Below are 20,413 nucleotides of genomic sequence, written 5' to 3' on the forward strand. Positions count from 1 at the left end.
TATATACGCACACAAACACACACATATATATTTACATATATACATATATAGTATATAAACAATACAATGTTAAAGAAGCCATCCTTATTTATTAATGTGATGTATCATTTTTTTTTTAAATGGAAGTGAAAACACCTTATATTCTGATACACAATTATTTAAAAAATCTGATGCAAGTCACACGTAAATGTCCAAAATGAAAAAAAAGGACGCAACACTATATAAAAACTGCAAAAAATAAAACATATCCACTATATATTTTTAGCACATTCTATATCATTTTTCTTATGGACATTGCTTAATATTTTACTTAAATTTGTACTACCTTAAATTTGTATGACCTTTACAGTGTTGTGTTTAATTACTTACAAAGTAACTACTGTAATTATTCCCTGAAAAAAGTAAAATAAGAGAGTTTTTTGGTAATTTAATGATTATAGAATTATTACGATTATAAAAAGATATCATAATTATTTAATTACAGTTATAAGGGCAGATAAGGGCATGATGGAGGGAATTTGGCCAGGACACTGGGGTTACACCCCTACTCAAGAGCCATGGGATTTTTTAATGACCACAGTGAGTCAGGACCTTTACATGGTTTAGCATCTCATCCAAAAGACTGTGCTCACTGACAGAATAATGTCCCTCTTCACTTTACCGGGGCATTAGGACTCACACAGACCGAAGGTTGAGCGCCCCCTGCTGGCCTCACAAACACCCTTTCCATCAGCAACCTAGTTTTCTCATGTGGTCTCCTATCTAGGTAGTGACCAGGCTCAGCCCTGCTTGGCTTCAGTGAGTAACCAGCCTTAGCCTGCAGGGTGATATGGCTGTGGCCATATATATTTGCTTAAATCTTAATGATGTAATTAGTAATTAATTACTTTTTTGAAGTAACTTACCCAACATTGCCTACATATGAAGCTTCATTTGTCAAAACGTTTGCTATTTCAACAACAAAATAACATTACAACTGTTTACGCAAGTTTACAGAGGGATGTAAATACTGTAATGCTTTATGGGAGATACTAACTGTCTATAAATGACCACGACATTTATAAAGAAAAAAAAAACATCAAAACCTCACAAACAGCACACAAAAATAATGTCAAAGTAATATTACATAAAGCCCCTGAGTTGCTTCAGTAAATCCTTAAAAAAAAAGAAAAAAGTGACATCCTGCATAATGTGGCTCTTTGATCCCGACCTAATCCTCCTCCAACACACAGACGTCCCGTCGAGAGGGGCCAAATCTGATTATATAACTCGACTTGCAGGGAAACTGTGTGTGTGTGTGTGTAAAGCTGCTGACTGTCAGTGTGTGCAGTTAAACGGGCGACAGAGATGTTTCCACTGAGGGTTACAGGTTACTGGTGGAGCGAGTAACCAGTCAGGACATGTTTCTGGAACTGTAAAAGCACATGACGACGTCACACTTTACAGACGTTGAATGGGAAACTGTGTATGCAATAACAAAAACAAATAAAGAAAAAGTTGGATTAAAAAAAAAAAACTAATGATTATGGAAGATACAAGCTAAACGGGATATCTAGGATTGAGCTGAAAATGCAGATAGGGCAGAAAATGAACATGTAGACTACAGAATACAACGGAAGAAAACATTTTTGAATTTTTGAAAGCTCTAAAATAAAGAAAAATATATACAGTTAAAGTCAAAATTTTTAGCCCAAAATTAGTGAATTTACTTTTCAAATATTTCCCAAATGATAACGAAGCAAGGAATTTTTAACAGTATTTACTATAATATTTCATTCTTCTAGAGAAAGTCTTATTTGTTTTATTTCAGCTAGAATAAAAGCATTTTTTTTGGTATTGTTATTTTTTTAATAGGTGTTAAACAATACATTACATCAAAGTATACAATACAACATAGGAAAAATTACACATTGTCTTATTTTTCTTATTTTCCATCTATCCCCTAAAAATAAAATAAATTAAATATAGGAATTATAAAACATATCCTCTGAAAGAAAAAAATAAACAAATGAATATTAATAAATTAAAATTACATAAAAATTAAAAGAAATTCTTTAACAAAATTATAATAATAAATGAGCAAGTCTACGATAAGAACAATAAATAAATAAATAAATAAGTAAATAAAATTAAAAGTTCACATTAAGGCACAGGTGTCAAACTCAGTTCCAAAAGGGCCGCAGCTCTGCACAGTTTAGTTCCAACCCTAATTAAACACACCTGATCAAACTAATTGAGTCCTTCAGGCTTGTTTGAAACCTACAGGTAAGTGTGTTGGAGCAGGGTTGGAACTAAACTGTGCAGGGCTTCGGCCCTCCAGGAATTGAGTTTGACACCCCTGCATTAAGGAGTCAATATTTCCTCTTTCCAATTATTTACTGTGTATTAGATCTGATATCCTGAGCAGGGTAAGCCTTTGATATAGTCTGAAACAGGGTTGCAGGTCTTGTAAAAAGATTTGAGAGATCCTGCAAGTAAACATATTACTTTTTCAAGTTTTATGTCACTAAAGGTTTCTCGGATCCACATGTCATGGGATGGAGGAATCATCTGTTTCTATTTGATAACAATGGCTCGTCTAGCTAAAAGAGTAGAAAAAGCAATAACCTGGTAAGATGCAACAGTCAAGTCAACTCTCTCTGAAATACCAAAAAGAGCTGTCAATGGGTTAGGTTCTAGATTTATGTTAATAGATTTATTAAGTGTGTCAAAAACACTAGACCACAAATTTTTCAATTGGGGACAACTCCAGAACATATGGAGATGATTGGCAGGAGCAGTTTTTATTTATTTAATCACATTTTAAGGTCAATATTATTAGCCGTCTTAAGCAATATTTGTTGTCGATTGTCTACAGAACAAACCACTGTTATACGTTAACTTGCCTAATTACCCGAACTTGCCCAATTACCCCTTTTAAGCCTTTAAAATGTCACTAGAAGCTGAATACTAGTATCTTGAAAAATATCTAGTACAATATTATGTACTGTCATCATGGTAAAGATAAAATAAATCAGTTATTAGAAATGAGTTATTAAAACTATTATGTTTGGAAATGTGTTGTAAAAATCTTCTCTCCGTTAAACAGAGATTAGGGAGAAAATATACAGAGGCTAATAATTCTGAAATCAACTGTAAATAGGCTTTATATTATTAAAGCAACACGCTCTACAATTACATTGAGATTTTCAAGCAGTTTTAAGCACTTTATCCAAATTGTGAGCACTTTTCAAACCTTGAAAACACTGTATTAAAATTCAAGCATTTTCAAGAATGTCTAGCAGTTGCCCTAACATGTTATTTGTCATCATAAGATCTAAGTGTTTGGACTTTTAGCAGTGAAAATTAAACCACATTGAAATTCTGAAAATGGGACTGACACAATTTCAATTTACTAGAACTTCATTTTCAGAATTTCTTTCAGGTTAATTAAAGACCACTCGTGCTGCTTCAGAACGCAGCAGCACGAGTGGTCTTTAATGAACCTAAAAGAGCACATGTCACTCCGCTGCACATCCGTTTGCACTGGCTGCCAGTTGCTGCTTGCATCAAATTCAAAGCTCTGATGTTTGCTTACAAAGCATTCTGGCTTTGCTCCTTCTTATCTGCTCTCAATTCTGCAGATTTATGTGCCCTCCAGAAACTTCCGTTCTGTTAATGAACGTCGTCTCGTGGTTCCATCCCAAAGAGGGAAGAAATCACTTTCCCCAACTCTCGCATTGAATCTGCCCAGTTGGTGGAATGAACTCCCTAACTGCATCAGAGTCACTCGCTGTCTTCAAGAAACGACTAAAAACTCAACTATTTAGTCCCTACTTTCCTTCCTAATCTGCAATAGCCTCTCTGGTTCCACCGCTAACTGTATTACAAAAATAAAATAAAAATACTACTAATGTTTGGCTTCTTACTCTTTACATACCCGAAACTTGCCTACAGCGGAATACGCGTCAAGCGTGAGTGATTTACATGTTAAGTCAATGCAAAGGCACGAATAGACATCCCGCAAATTGAGCGTTTTGCGCGTTTGATGCGCTTAATGCGCGTTTCGCGTGAATCACTCAAGTTCGCAAATCTGAACTTCAGCGGACATTCTTGCGCGTTAACCAATCAGGAGCTTGCTCTTGTTGGGGCGTGATTAAGACGTATCGCATGTTGTCGGTGTACCAGGGGAAATCCCCCAGTAGACACCGCCAAGAAGACTGGGCTGGGCTCAGTCAGAAGCACCGCTGAAAACCTCCATCAGCCAGGTTCAGTTTCTGGAGGAGTCTATGAGCTTAAAGAGCTGGATGCACCTCTAAAAGGATGTAGTGGACTCAGACACGGCCCAAAACGTATCAACGCTCTTTATCATCCTTCATAAAGCACATAAACACTGTTATTTTCTTCATAAAATCCATGTTAGCCATTTAGCTATGAGTCACGGGGCAGAAAGCCCTGCCCATCATGCGAATCCGTGTCTGTTCTGAAGTGAATTTCACACGTGAATGAAGCGGGGTTTGACGCGCGAATGAAGCGAGTTACCTCAAATGTTCACACGGCTATTTACGCGCGAATATCGCGATTTATCCGCGCGTTCCGCGTCTGGTGTGAACACAGCATCATAGTTGTGTAAATTACTTCCTTGTCCTCATTTGTAAATCGCTTTGGATAAAAGCGTCTGCTAAATGACAAAATGTAAATGTTCTATGTTAAGCTGCTTTGACACAATCTATATTGTAGAAGCGCTGTCGAAATAAGGATGAATTGAATTGAAATCTGTAAAATTACTCAGTCGTGACATGTTATTCCGAGTTAACAATCGCTAAACTAAATAATCGCTCTGAGAACTTTGAATCGTCTTGACAGTCTTGAAAACGTTCACATCTATATTAAGTAGTCAGCATTTAAAGTGGATCAAAACCTTTCATTGAAATTGTCCAAAAACTACAGAACAACATTCTTGTCTTTTAAAAACAGTTTAAAACCACTTCAAATGTTGACTACTTGAATCCACATTCATTTGTATCTGTTTTCTGTCTGTCACGCCAATGTTTTCTTCTGTTTGGCGCCATCTTGTAAATGAATAATAAATCATTAGCACTTTATAAGCTTCACTCAAATGGTTTAGGTGGCGACGCAGTGGGGCAGTAGGTAGTGCTGTCGCCTCACAGCAAAAAGGTCGCTGGTTCGAGCCTCGGCTCATTTGGCGTTTCTGTGTGGAGTTTGCATGTTCTTCCTGCGTTCGTGTGGGTTTACTCCGGGTGCTCCGGTTTCCCCCACAGTCCAAAGACATGCGCTACAGGTGAATTGGGTAAGCTAAATTGTCCATAGTGTATGAGCGTGTGTGTGTGTGTGTGTGTGTGTGTGGATGTTTCCCAGAGATGGGTTGCGGCTGGAAGGGCATCCGTTGCGTAAAAGTGTGCTGGATAAGTTGGCGGTTCATTCCGCTGTGGTGACCCCGGATTAATAAAGAGACTAAGCCGACAAGAAAATCAATGAATGAAAATGATTTGGTTTCTGTCAGCTTTGTGTTTTTTACTGTTTGGCGCCATTGTGACTAAATAATTCGCAGTTCACTGTCTGCTCAGCCGGTTTCGTTTCTCTTAGTGTTCAAAGTCTTAATAACGATCTCAGAACAATGTTTTGTGTTTAATTTTTATATTTTGTGGCACGAAGCCATGTAGTAAGCAATATAACATACATCCAAGGTGGCTGTTTTCACAGAATAGGCCATTTCAGTCTTGTAAAATGGTTTTTATAGGCCTGTCAGACTTATTCTGCGATAATAGCAACCTCCTGGATGCACTTTATCCCGAACATATGACACAAAAAGTCAAATACTAAGTCTACTTTGCAGTCAATAGCTAAATTCTTTCTTATCTAAATTTATAGTTGAATAGTTAGCTGAGAACAGAAGGAGACTGATGGAGAAACTCTATTTATAAGAAGCATGTCGACACTGCCTCCTTAAATATTCAGTTACTGTCACAGCAGGACAATCGATAGATATTCACACTGCTCTATTCATAGATGCTATATTCTTGCTTATCTGTTACTAATACAGGCTTTGTAATCAGAGCAGATAGATTATCGGTGCTAGCTCTCATTTTTAGCTCAGCTTTGCCAAGGATATGATTGCATTCAATCAATAATGTATATGCAATTAAGGCTATTAATTTACTGTTTTTCCTTGAATTTGTGACGTTTTGTTGATTGTAACTTTATTAGGCTAATTATAATTGATATGTAGGTTAACAGCTGAGCCTGTTTTGATTTATCCAATTGACCTTGGTCTAGGGGTCAAGAAATTCTGAACAATATATATAATATATAATTATATATATAACAATATATAAGTTAAGCATCGATATCGCGATGTGATCATTCAAATTAGTCATCGCAGGATGTGCAGTGTTGAGTTTGTGTTATGATTTACGATTTGCATGTGTTTTTGATGCCTGTGATTGCATTTAGGTTTAAAAGCATTCAGGTATAAGAAATTGTACTTTTTGTGACCTTAACTATGAATTCTTATTTTTTCTTGTTTTTATTTTTAGCATTCAGTCATTGTACCAGAACACTGTTAGACTCGGGATATGATAAAACAAATAGATAGATTTTATATTAAAGATGCTGATTGATTTATAAATAGATCAACAAGCGTCATGTCACGTTTGCCTAATTTTTTTTTAATGCTAATAGATTGTAATGTAAAAAATGTCCATATTGTGTGATTCACAGTTTTTTTTTTCTGTTTATATACAGTTATGAAGTGCATTATGGGATGTGGATTTCTGCGCTTTCAAACTTTGATGTTAAAAATTTAACTCTGCAGTTTAACCAATACATTTTAGTAGCCTAAAATACTACAAATAATATATAAAAGTCCGTAAAATAACAGAAAAAGTGCTGGAAGCTTATTGATGGGCTTTGTAACATATTTTACAAAACCAATTGAGATTATATATAATTTCAAACTATTACAATTATCAATATCAAAAGTTGTTGAAGAAATAATCAAGGTCCCAAAATGCCAACAAGCAAACAAAATACATAAATCACAAGTTTATAGTGCATGCAAAAGAGCAAATTAGCTTCAAAACTACACTCTAAAAAATAACTCAAGAGGTCTGTAACCACTACATGGTTTAATGCATTATTGTAACTTAAAAATTCTAAAATCCTGATTAGATTAAAACTTTTAAGTTACCAGAATAATTTTATTAAGTTTTCAAAACAGGAAAATATTGATAAGTACATCAATTTAAAAATGCGGCTAACTTAAAGGTAAATATATCTGTCTGTTACTTTAAAACAATATTTAATTTGTAGCAACCCAAAGAAATTTTTCCACAATAATTTTAGTTGTTTTGTATTTTTGAGTCCACACACTGATGTTTTTTGTTATTTTTTACACTGATAATATGGGACAGTACATGTTTTTGTTTTGTAAAACAAAGAAAACCTGTGGTTTATTAAAAAAAAAAATTACTGAATAACAAAAATGTTGTTCTTACAAGCATTTGAAAACAAACCACAAAATTAACAATTTCGGCTACTTAATGTATTTGGGGTTCTAAACTTGTGCATGTAATTAAGTACACAACGCTGGATTTGTTTTCAATTTTAAAATAAAAAACTAATTGAAACAACATTTTTTAGTACTCAACTCATAGATTTGAGGTTTTTGCTATGTAAAAATGCCTCTGATTTAAGAGGAAAATATTTAGCTAACATAAAGTTTGTTGTCTGAATTTAATTTTGTTAGATGTTGTCATAACTTCAATATATTAATGCAAACTGTTGCGTTATTTATTTTTTTGGTTTGTCTAAACAATATTTTTTTTAGAGTGTAATATCTCTCAATCCATTGAATAAAAAAAGGAAAAAGTATTAATAAGAAGATTATTATTACTTAGAATCACTGTCGTGTAATTTAATTAGAAATTAGGCTATGAATATTTTGCTTGGAGTTAAGTGAAACAAACATAAGCATGTTAATTTGTTGTATGCAAATGTCCTACTTCTGTTGCTCTTTAGGTTTATCGTATGATGCCCTCTGGTGGATGTCTAATATTAGACACTCAAAAATACATTTTAAAGCAATAACATAATACAGCTTTTTCATAGGTCCGTGTATCATCCGTTCATTTGATTATTCCTTTTATTACGGAAAACGAAACATCAGAAAAACGATGAATATTTCGTTTTTCTGTTTATTCTGTAGGCAGAAAAAACGGAAACTCATCTGTTATTCTGCTTATTAACTTAAAACGAAATATTAAAACAAACACAAAACCAAAACGAAACAATGAGTCAAAAAATGGTCCGTGTACGGTCCGTGTACGTTTTGTTCATTTGTTTTCCATTTTCAAACGGAATAAAGGAAATGGAGAAAACGGCCGTTTTTCCGTTTTTCCTTTTGCTCACGAGAAAACGAAAAAACGAGATTTTGGCTGGATTTTCGTTCTTTGGTTTAGGGTAGGAAAACGGATAAACGACTTTAAATTCATTTTACAAATGTAGGCGGTGCTGAAACGCCCACTTTCCTCTAACTGGTTAACCAAATCTGCGCTCGTGACGTCGTCCTCAAAATAAAAGCCTTACACGCAGGCTTTTAATTATTATTATTTAATTATATATATAAACAAAGTTTACATATTCTATCATTTGAACCACACACAGTTAGCAGGCTTACATTCATTGCGTATGTATAAATTAAATTAAAACGTAAATCAGCAGTATTCTTAGACATTTGTCATTAAAATAAGGTCATAGTTCACTGCCAAGCTTCTTGCTGCTGTGCACCTGATGCTGAGCAAAGAAAGCCATTTCCGAGCAGCACCTGGTTTACTTGATTGTTTCAGAGCTATTGTAGGCCTAAATAATAGCCTACTCTGTATAAAATAATAATTTATTATTATTATTATTATTAGGCCTATTATTATTATTATTAGGCCTATTAATATTAGTATTGTTATTATTATTATTTACTTAGTTATTCAATGGTTGTAAGAACACATTGGACCCTGCATGGGGCTATAATAAATGGTACCATTTGTTTCTATTGGATTTTCTCCTATTTTAATTTAATATATGCCTTTAGCCTATTGTAAATATTTATTTGATAATTAATACTTTTTTATTGCAACGTCAAAGTAGGCCTGTCTTATTATTATTATTTTTTGTTATTATTTTGTCGTTGTTGTTATTATTATTATTGTAGCAGGGACATAGCCACAGGTGTGGCAGAGTGTGCTGGTGCCACCCAAAGTGGCATCTTGCACCTGAAAATAGATGCCTTCGCGCTCAAGCGCGCGCAAAAAACTTGCACAGGCAAAAGTAATGATGAATGAGTTGAAGGGAAAAAAACATTCTAATTATTTGTTAATAAAATAGTGCAACATTATTCTCAGTCAGTGTAGGCTGAAAAAATTAAGATCGCCAGCATTTCAAGGGTGGTTTTATTTTTAGTTCATTGTGACGCGCTATATTTCACTAAGGCTGCATGAGACTGAGCATCTTGCTTATTTTCTCTATTTTACATACAGAACATATCATACAGTCCAGGTTCTACCGTTCTAGTGAGTGTGGGGCATTGCTTTACAGTGGTAAAGTGGATTATTTCTTGGCAAATTCATAATGATTCACTTTGTTTAGTAATAAATTTCATAGTTATAAAATAACTACATTTCAAGAATATGTTAACACTTTCAACTATTTAGGATTATTTATTGCATCAAAAGTAATTTCAAAGTAACATTAAATGTACGTATAAACTGCTTAATTTGTGTGTGTAAACACCTAAGATGCAAAAAGCTTATTTAGACCAGAATAGGCCTACTAAATGCAACGGTCAATGTATGTAAACTTATGACCTAAAATGTCTTAAATGACTAAATTTAAGTCTTTTTAAGTTTTTAAATAATTTAAGTTTAACATAAATGATTTAAACTTTAAACTTCAAATTAACAGAGTATGGCAAATAAATTGTTTATTAAATGGAGGTCAGGTGTCTATGTTAATTATAATTATTAAATATTATGACACTATAATTCAGTGGTGTATTGGAGAGTACGCACCTTTTAATTAATTAATTTCAAATAAGTGGTTTATCCTAAATAAAATGCAATGGGATCGGTGGATGTGCAATAAATAGTTTGAAAACCCCTGGTTCAGACTAGACGAGCTAGCTGTCTGTGCGCTGCACTAATAACTTGGCATTTGCTCTTTTCGGTGCTGCCAGATGCATTTATAGTCCATAAAAAATAAAAAAGGTAATTCGGTAAAGCGCGCGATGCGCGCAGAAATAAGCGCACTATATGCATATGTCAAATTAAGTTATCTTTTTCTTTAATCAAGACTTTTCCATTCGAGGAATTTTATTAATAGCTTAGTCCTTATAAACGATCAGTTTATAAAATACACAATTTACGGATCAAGCCTAATGAAGAATAAGAAGAATATGCAACGCATTATGATCCTTGAATGATCAGAGCGCATTTATATAAACTATATATTTTATATAATCCATAAATATTAAAAAACATTATACATTTAAAGTAATGGAACATTATATGTTATAAAATCTAAACTATTATTTAGGCTACAGGCTAAATAAAGGCGCCTTTTCGGGGCTGTTCAGCGCGTGCGTCAAAGAAAAGACATGACACAATCTCTATAAAAACTTGTTTATTTACAATATCTAAAGGGATATAAAACATCTAACATGCATCTCCATTCTCAGCGAGTTTCTGTGTTCTGCATCCTTCACAGACCGAGGTCTCATTCCGAGGTAATCTGTAAATATTCTCATTTGGTTCTGGCACATTCTTGATTAAAGGTGAAACTGACCGGCGCAAAGGATGATTTGTCAGGGTGACTACAGTTATAATACAGGTTATGGAACTATGAATATTTCACTTTAATTTCATATTATTATTTTATTAAACAAACAAACCAGTTTTTGTTTTGGCTCTGCATGCAGCGTATTGGATCTTTGAAGCATTGCACTTCAAATGTTATTCCTTTTTTTTTTATTGTATTTTTAATATTTTTAGTTATACAACACAAAATTGGTTCTAAACAGATACATTTTCCTATAGGCTATGATGAAGTGTATATTTTTGTTCACACAGGTCCTATACAAAACTGTGTGGATGGATGATTTGTTTCTCCGTGAAAATCACTCATTTAATAAGCAAAACAGGCCAAAATGTTGTTTAGCTTGCGTCAAACTGGATAAACAATTTACAAACATATTGAATACAAAGGCTGGTTATTTTATGCAATGAGGGACAATAGGCCTATTACAAATTAAAGAAAATTATTTGCATATTAAAACGAAAATATATAATACAACAACAGATCCTACCTCGTAAGAAATGACTTTAGATAATGTAAATAAGCATCAAGTTTTTTTTTGAGATTGTGTGTCTAATTCAGTAGTGTAGTGCGTTCGCGTGGGTTTCCTCCGGGTGCTCCGGTTTTACCCACAGTCCAAAGACATGCGGTACAGGTGAATTGGGTAGGCTAAATTGTCCGTTCTGTATAAGTGTGTGTGTATGTGTGGATGTTTCCCAGAGATGGGTTGTGGCTGGAAGGGCATCCGCTGCGTAAAAACTTGCTAAATAAGTTGGCGGTTCATTCCGCTGTGGCGACCCCAGATTAATAAAGGGACTAAGCCGACAAGAAAATGAATGAATAATGTGCAATACTAATTTAAAATACGTATCACTAACCTTATATGTGAAATAGCAGGGCCCGCTGTAGCACTTTCTTAAGAAGAGCAAATGTCAAATTATTAGCGCAACGCACATGTAGCGAGCTCATCTTTTTGTCGGAACTACTAGACACAATTTTTTTATCAACTATAATGTGTTTAATTAGTTAATTTGAAATTTATTTCATTATTCCAGCAATAATTGTTGAGTGAAAGAATGCGCTAGAAATATGCATTGCGGCTCCCTTTATTGTACAGGCTTATTGCACTTAAACTTTTTTAGGTTCAGCTCTCGAATTAGTAAGGTTATGAGTAAATGTTATTTAAAATATTTAAAGCCTGCCATCTAGCCTACAATAACAGCAAATTTAATAATAAAAACTACTTTGGCGTTGCAATAAAATAGTATTAATTATCAAATAAATAATTACAATATATAATTAAAATAGGAAGAAATAAATGAAAACAAATGGTACCCTTTGTTTTTATAGCAGGGCCCAAAGTGTTCTTATTCTGGTTCTGCTAACAACTATTAAAAAGAAAAAAAAAAAAACACCAAACAATAAAAACACTAGTAACTGATAATAATAATAATAATAATAATAATTATTATTATTATTATTATTATTACTATTATTATTATAAAGCCCTTGCTCTGAAACAATCATGCAAACCAGGTGCTGCTCGGAAATGGCTTTCTTTGCTCAGCATCAGGTGCACAGCAGCAAGAAGCTTGGCAGTGAACTATGACCTTATTTTAATGACAAATGTCTAAGAATACTGCTGATTTACGTTTTAATTTAATTTATACATACGCAATGAATGTAAGCCTGCTAACTGTGTGTGGTTCAAATGATAGAATATGTAAACTTTGTTTATATATATAATTAAATAATAATAATTAAAAGCCTGCGTGTAAGGCTTTTATTTTGAGGACGACGTCACGAGCGCAGATTTGGTTAACCAGTTAGAGGAAAGTGGGCGTTTCAGCACCGCCTACATGTGTAAAATGAATTTTAAAGTCGTTTATCCGTTTTCCTACCCTAAACCAAAAAACGAAAATCCAGCCAAAATCTCGTTTTTTCGTTTTCTCGTGAGCAAAAGGAAAAACGGAAAAACGGCCGTTTTCTCCATTTCCTTTATTCCGTTTGAAAATGGAAAACAAATGAACAAAACGTACACGGACCGTACACGGACCATTTTTTGACTCATTATTTCGTTTTGGTTTTGTGTTTGTTTTAATATTTCGTTTTAAGTTAATAAGCAGAATAACAGATGAGTTTCCGTTTTTTCTGCCTACAGAATAAACAGAAAAACGAAATATTCATCGTTTTTCTGATGTTTCGTTTTCCGTAATAAAAGGAATAATCAAATGAACGGATGATACACGGACCTTCATATTACACCGTGTCCTATTAACTTGGGATTATTATATATTTTATTATGATTTACTGAAGACACCCACTAAAATGTAATGTGTGCAGCAGCAAAATGATAATTAATTGTGGTTTTTAATTTGTATAGTTTAATATTTTCCTACAAAACAATTTTATGTCAGCAGAAAGTTTTTTATAATTATAATTATAACAATAACCAGTTTTTAGTCATCTCCATAAATAATTTCTTTTACAAATTTAATTGTACTTTTTATTTTTAAAATATACTATTAATTTTATTTTATTTGGCATAAATACAGTGTGTTTGTGTAAAGAAAATGACCTAAATATATTTATGACGGCTCAATCATATTATTTGTAGAACATGATGCCTTTGTAGATATCATATGGGTATTATAATGACAAATTCTGCAAAAAAGAGATAGTTCACCCAAAGATGACCTCACAAATTATTTCCCCTCCTGTTGTTTTAAATCTTTAAAGGTTCCTTTCTTCTGTTGAACACAAAATAAGATACTTTGAAGAATGCTGATTGTTGGCACCCATTGACTATAGAAGGGAGAAAAATACTAATAAAGTCAATTAGGTTTACATGGACACCAATAATCCAATTAAGACAATACTCTGATTAAGAGTAGACCATGTAAACAGCGATTTTTGATGAATTAAATCCGATTAGGTCATAATCGAACCAAACAGAAATCTAATTAAGACATGTGGAGTATGCCGATTTTAGTCGCATTATTAAAGTGTTGTACAGACATGTAAACACAATAAAACTATTGCTGTCATTCATTTTCTTTCCGGCTTAATCCCTACATTAATCTGGGGTAGCCACAGCGTTATTAACCACCAACTTATCCAGCATATGTTTTTACACAGCGGATGCCCTTCCAGCCACAACCCATCATTATTGCCATCATGTACGATCATTTTGTGTCAGGATAGTCTATATATACGGTTGTTTGACACTATTCTCTGCACCTAAAAAGTCAGAGAAGGACCCCAGACACATGCATCGTGAATCGCAGAGGATTTTTTCCCCATACGGCGTGCGATATCAAATTCTATTAAAACAACACTCTTCCAGCAATTCATAGTTGCATTCAATGGAGGCAAACATGAAATATTTCCAAATGAAAGTGAAAGTGCCAAACTGCAGTCAAAGGCGACAAATTAAAAATGAAACACCTCAAATTACATGAAACTCCACAGAAAACTTGAATAGCTCGCTGACGCAATGAAATTAATCGAATTATGTGCTATGACATGTAAAACAGGATCTTGAAAAGAACATCTAAAAAGCAACTCATGTAAACACCTTAATCATATTATTGTCTTATTCAGATTAAGGCAAATAATTCCATTACTGATGTCCATGTAAACGTGCCACCAACCAGCATTCTTCAAAATATCTTCATTTGTGTTCAACATGGAAAGAAACTCAAGGCTTTGCTTTCATTTTTATATGTGAAATATCCCTCTAAATATGGCAGGCGTTTAAACATTTTGGCCATTATTGTACTGTATATCTGCTGACATTTATTTACAGCGTCTGTATATATTCTGACATTTTATTCTCACAAAAGCGTTTAAAATGTTAAAAGGGCAATACTATATGAATGTGACATTTTGCATTCCTTAATGACAGTGGAAATGTCTTGGTAAAAAAATACATTTCTTACATTATTTAAATCAGGGGTTCCCAAACTTTTTAATTCGCGACCCCCAAAATAACACTGCCAGTTACTGGCGACCCCCAATATCCTCTGAGGGGGTAAAAAATATATAAAGCTTACACACAACTGTGCAAACATTACAACAGGTCCAAGTCTTTATTTGTCGTTTAATTTTGGAGACTGGGACTCGGAGACCATCCTCCATGTTTAGTTGTGGCCTGAATTTATGTTTAATATACGCGAGTGCTGTAAAGGTTTCAGAAAGGTCAACCTGGTGCCAAAAAAAAAAAAAATCAATCTGCTGCATCTGACACTATTGTTGTGTCTTTAATATAATGTAATCACTCAGGGTTGCCAAAAAATCGTAAGGCTGATGACTCTTATTTGCTTTTTTTTTTAACCATTAATGTTTTCCTTCTGTAGGTTAATTCTACTATTTTAATCACCAAGCGACCCTCACTCATTGTTCCGCGACCCCCCAGGGGGTCCCAATACCCACCTTGGGAACCACTTATTTAAATTGGAAATTAATATTTTAAGAGCACCCAATCAGATACTAAAAGCCCCTTTAAAAATTGGCATGCGTTATAGATACAGTATGACAAAAATTAACAATACAATTAATTTTAAACTTTCAAGTAAATGATGAACAGGTCTCCGCTAAAAACTTGTTTTTATGAAGACTACATGACACAAACATGTTCATAGATTTGATGAATCTTAGAAAAAAAATGTGTTTCTTTTTAAAATCATAAACATAAAATATAAAAAAATCATAAACATAAAATATAAAAAAACATAAACATAAAATATAAAAAAAATCATAAACATAAAATCGGTAACCATTGACTTGCATATATTAGTTTTTTCAATATGTCAATGGTTACCGGTTTTCAGCATTCTTCAAAATTTGTGTTCAACCGAATAAAGATACTCATGAGAGTTTGTTAACACTTGAGTGATATATTTTGATCAAATAAATAAATTAATTAAAAAAACTGCTACTAATGATAATAAAAATAATTATTTTTAAAAACTGAAAGTTGATGACATGGTGTCTCAGTGGTTAACACTGTCGCCTCACAGCAAGAAGGTTGCTGGTTCGAGTCCCGGCAAGGTCAGTTGGCATTTCTGTGTGGAGTTTGCATGTTCTCCCGTGTTTGCATGGGTTTCCTCTGGGGTGCTACGGTTTCCCTCACATGCCAAAGACATGCGCTATAGGTTAATTGAATAAACTAGTAGGCTGTAGTAGTGTATATGTGTGAGTGTGGATGTTTCCCATTACTGGATTCAGCTGGAAAAGTATCTGCTGTGTAAAGCATATGCTGAATAAGTAGTTGGTTCATTCCACTGTGGCAACCCCTGAAGAATGAAGGGTCTAAGCCGAAGGGTAATGAATTAATGACAAACGGAAAAGGACAGCATTGAATAAAATACTGAGAGACTTAGAAACACAAAACAAAGCTTTCTGCAGAGAACGTGGTAATATTGCTAACGTTACAGGGGGTCAAAGTGCACAAACATGATGTGAATGGAAGGAAACCTTACTGCAACCTCAGCATACATTTCAGGTTCACAATTCAACACCACACTTACTGTAGTAAATAAACCATGGCCAAGAGCTGTGATCTGACAATGAGGAAAGAAAACTCTCTGGCCACAAAAGTGCTTGAAAAAAAGGAAAAAATGTAGGTATTAAAGAACTGGTTTAACTCTATCAGACTGAAAAATGCTCAAAATACACATTTTGTACCATAACATTTTACCATGGTCGACAAATGGCCTATGAATAAGTCTCTGAATGTTTAAAAATATTACTCGAGTTCGCCAAATTAGGCGCGAAGAAGCATGTAAACATTCACAAGCTAACATGCGTCAGCTTAGCGAGTATCGAGAGAACATCACAAGTAAAACAGAGTAGAATTTAATAATGGTTAACTTACATTTCAGTCACAGTATTGCTGCAAGATACTTTGGTTTTGGTCCACAGCGTCAACGAAAATAGTTATAAACGAAACCGCAGCAGAACCATGTTTCATTCGACAGAGTCAACAAATGGGGTTTTCTAAAATAGTGCCTGAATGATTCATGGATTTACTCATTGAATTATCTTAGGGCCAGACATAATTCTGCGGATTTATGCGGAATGATTTTAGGAGTATAACTAAAAACTTAATTTATGAAATAAAAACAATACATTTTTAACTTTTATTATTTTTAATGTTTACAATGCAAATTCAATTAGATCCACTTAATTGGTAAACCTAAGTCACTAATATTATATATCTACTAAAAGACAGAAAAGATTACTTTACAAATAAATAAATAGTAAGTAAGTAATTAAAGTTTATTTATAAAGCACATTTACTTCAGTTTGGCACTGACCAAAGTGCTGAACAAAACCATAGCACACACTCTAAAAGAGTAAAAGATAACAATAAAAGTAATAATAGGAATAAAAGTATTACAGCAACAACCACAATAAAGATTAAAAGCCTGGGAATGCAATAGAATAAAAATGTGTCTTAAGTCTGGACTTAAAAATAGAGAGAGAAGAAGCACTTGTAATATCTGGTGGTAGCTGGTTCCACAAACGAGGAGCAGCGACTGCAAAGGCTCTATCCCCTTTCAGTTTAAATCGTGACCGAGGAACTTGAAGTAAAATTTTATTTGAGGACCTAAGAGACCGAGGAGTTGACTGTAAGTTAATAAGCTCTGATATATAAGAAGGTGCTTGCCCATTCAGTGCTTTAAAAACAATAAGTAAAATCTTGAACTGAATTCTAAAATTAACAGGAAGCCAATGAAGGGATGCTAAAACTGGTGAGATATGAGCATGTTTTTTGGTGCCTGTTAAAAGTCTAGCTGCCGCATTTTGAACCAACTGCAACCGTGCCAATGAGGATTGGGGGAGACCAACATATAAAGAATTGCAATAGTCTAGGCAGGACGTGATAAAAGCATGTATGACCTTTTCCAGATCTTGAAAGGAAAGAATGGATTTGATCATATAAATCATATAAACCTTTTAATATCACTATTATTATATCACAATAATATTGGTGAAATTAATTTAAAAATTGAATAAATATAAATACTCAAGTAAAACACATAGACTCAATGATTCAAGAATGAAACATGCTATATTTACAAACTACATTTAATTATTATTATGTGTTAGATTTCACAGCCTTCTTAATAATATAACATGTATGCATGCATTGTTGATCCTTGTCCAAGTCAAATTGCTTAACGAAAATACACTTTTCTCTGTAACTGGCACCATGTCAGTTCTAAAAAAACGTTACTCCCAATGAATCATCACTGTTTTGCTTTGTTTGTTTTAGCTCAGACGAGATTCTGTTCAAACACGTTACGATTTGCTATCAATCCAAATCACCCACAGCCTGTAGATGTTAAGCATCACTACCAGAAAGTTTTTAAGGGTAAAAAACACCAGCATCTGATGAAAGTTGGAAAAAACCATCATAACTGTAAGTCGGACAACAAAGAAGGGCCCGTCCTGAAGAAATAGACTTCCACCAATGTTCCATATATCAGTCCTGTACCTTGAGTACAGCGAGCCATCCTGGCTTTCAGAAACATCTTCTGCTCTGGTGTTCACCACTAATGCCAATGAACAAATACAGTGTTGTAACACTTATGATTATACTTTGGATTCTGTTTAAATGTCAAAATTAATAAATTATATTTTTGGCCCTTAAATAACAACTGTGGAGGGATATACAGACCTGAGAAATGCAGTGGAAACTGTAGCATGCTCAATGTCCAGACCGCAAGAATAACACACACAAATGACAGACTCTCCTCGCTATAAAAAATAAAAACACCACAGAATTAAACTTTTACGATTAAGGCAGATTTTTGCACTGAAAAACCCTGTAAGTTAAGGTAACTCAAACCATTTAAGGAAACAGATTGCAACAAACCATTTAAGTTCAAAAACTAATCCTAATGAGTGATTTGAACTTAATGCATTTAAGTAAAGGAAGCAATTTGAGCCCAGTAAAACCCAATAAATTAAGAGAACTCAAACCAACAAAGTACTGTAAAACCCAATAAGTTAAGGCAACTCAAATCACTTGAGGAAACTGATTGCTACAAACTATTTGATTTAAACAACTAATCTATATGGGTACTGTGAACTTACTCCATTTACTGTAAGTTAACGTAATGAGGTATTTAATTAACACATTACCTTCAACACTGACTTCAAAACTCTTTTCAAATGAGTAGAATTAACTTTCAGTCAATTTTGAGTTAAGTACACTCATTTCATTTGATAAAGTTAACAGTTGGGTTTTAGAGAGTAATACATTAAGATTGCACTGAAAAAAGTATTTTAAATTGTATAATATTAAAATGCATGTTTTTTTTTTTAATATGGATATTTATAACACTACTGGTATGTTGTTTTATTTTAGCTTACCATGAAATTACATAAAGTATTTATAAAATACAGAAAGTCTCTAAGTGATTCTAATTCAATGGCTGAAGGAGCGATGATAGCATTATTTTTGCACCACTTAGATACTTTTTAAATATATTTTAATAATAATTCATGTTTTAATTTTTTATTTTATTTTACAAAGCTACTATATCAGAGAACTGAAACTTTTTCTTAACAAGGGACAAAAACCAAACTTGATTGAGGCTAGTCAGCCGAAGGTCAATATATTTGCCATGGGTAAATTCCTAATTTATTTAGAAAATGTTGCTTTATATTAACTATAACTAATACAGCATATATTTTTTACATTTTACAGTGAAGTTATTACAGTAAAAACAAAAACAAATCTCAGGTATAACAGAATGGAGTTATACTAGTTTTTGCCTTGATTTGCTAACCAATGTCTTCTGCATAGTTCTCTATGCGTCAAGTGACATTAATAAAAAAATAAAAAATAGCTCAGCAATAAAACAAACAAAGAAAAAAGCGTTATGCCAAATTAGAAATAACCTCTTTTAAAGGCATTCGTCCCAACCCTCTTCATCATTCTCACTCTCTTCTCAGATGGGATGGTGGGCCAAATCAAAAGTTACAATGGACCAACTTTGGCCCGCGGGCCCTACTTTGGGCATCTCTGCACTAGATGGAGCTGATAGCTTAAAGGTTTTACTGTTTTTTTTTTTCAAGTCTAAATAGTTGTGTAATAATTATTATTTAAAATTTCTTAGCTTTATTTACTTTGACAGCTGGATAAAACTAAAATAAAATTGCCTCTATTTTATTTCAGTTAAGATTTAGTTTAATTTTAGGGAGCAAAATGGTTTCAGTTTTGTCAAATAGGGAATAGAGATCCACAACAACACTGAAAACAAAGATGAACACATAAGATATTTTGAAAAATGTTGGAAAGGATGGCCCCTCTGTATACACTGTAAAAAATACTGGGTTACATACAATTTCTTCATGTTGTCAACATAAATTGATTACGTTAAATTAAGTTCATTTTATTTACAAACTTAAGTGGATTGAACATAAAACAATCAAGTTGAGTGTAGTAGGAAGAAAAAATACAATAGAGATCAATGGCTATATTTCCATCATTCTTTAAAATAACTTCTTTTGTGTTAAAAAGAAGAAAGAAACTCGAAAACACTTTATTTTGATG

General features: G+C 33.4%; 1 protein-coding gene across 2 annotated transcripts in view; it reads right to left on the reverse strand.

Annotated features, from left to right (window-relative positions):
* Window positions 1-17,919: 17,919 nt before the first annotated feature.
* tmem26b (transmembrane protein 26b) overlaps window positions 17,920-20,413 on the reverse strand; it is an 87,119-nt gene continuing 84,625 nt past the window's right edge. For both annotated transcript variants that reach the window (XM_087274513.2, NM_001114592.1), the window contains 2 exon segments: window positions 18,530-18,609; window positions 17,920-18,404 (listed from right to left, as the gene is read on the reverse strand). In XM_087274513.2, coding sequence (XP_087130639.1) covers window positions 18,151-18,404; window positions 18,530-18,609 — 334 coding nt within the window. In that variant the 3' untranslated portion in view covers window positions 17,920-18,150.

This window comes from Danio rerio, chromosome 12 (assembly GCF_052040795.2).
Source record: "Danio rerio strain M-AB ecotype USA chromosome 12, GRCz13ab, whole genome shotgun sequence".
Classification (NCBI taxonomy): domain Eukaryota; kingdom Metazoa; phylum Chordata; class Actinopteri; order Cypriniformes; family Danionidae; genus Danio; species Danio rerio.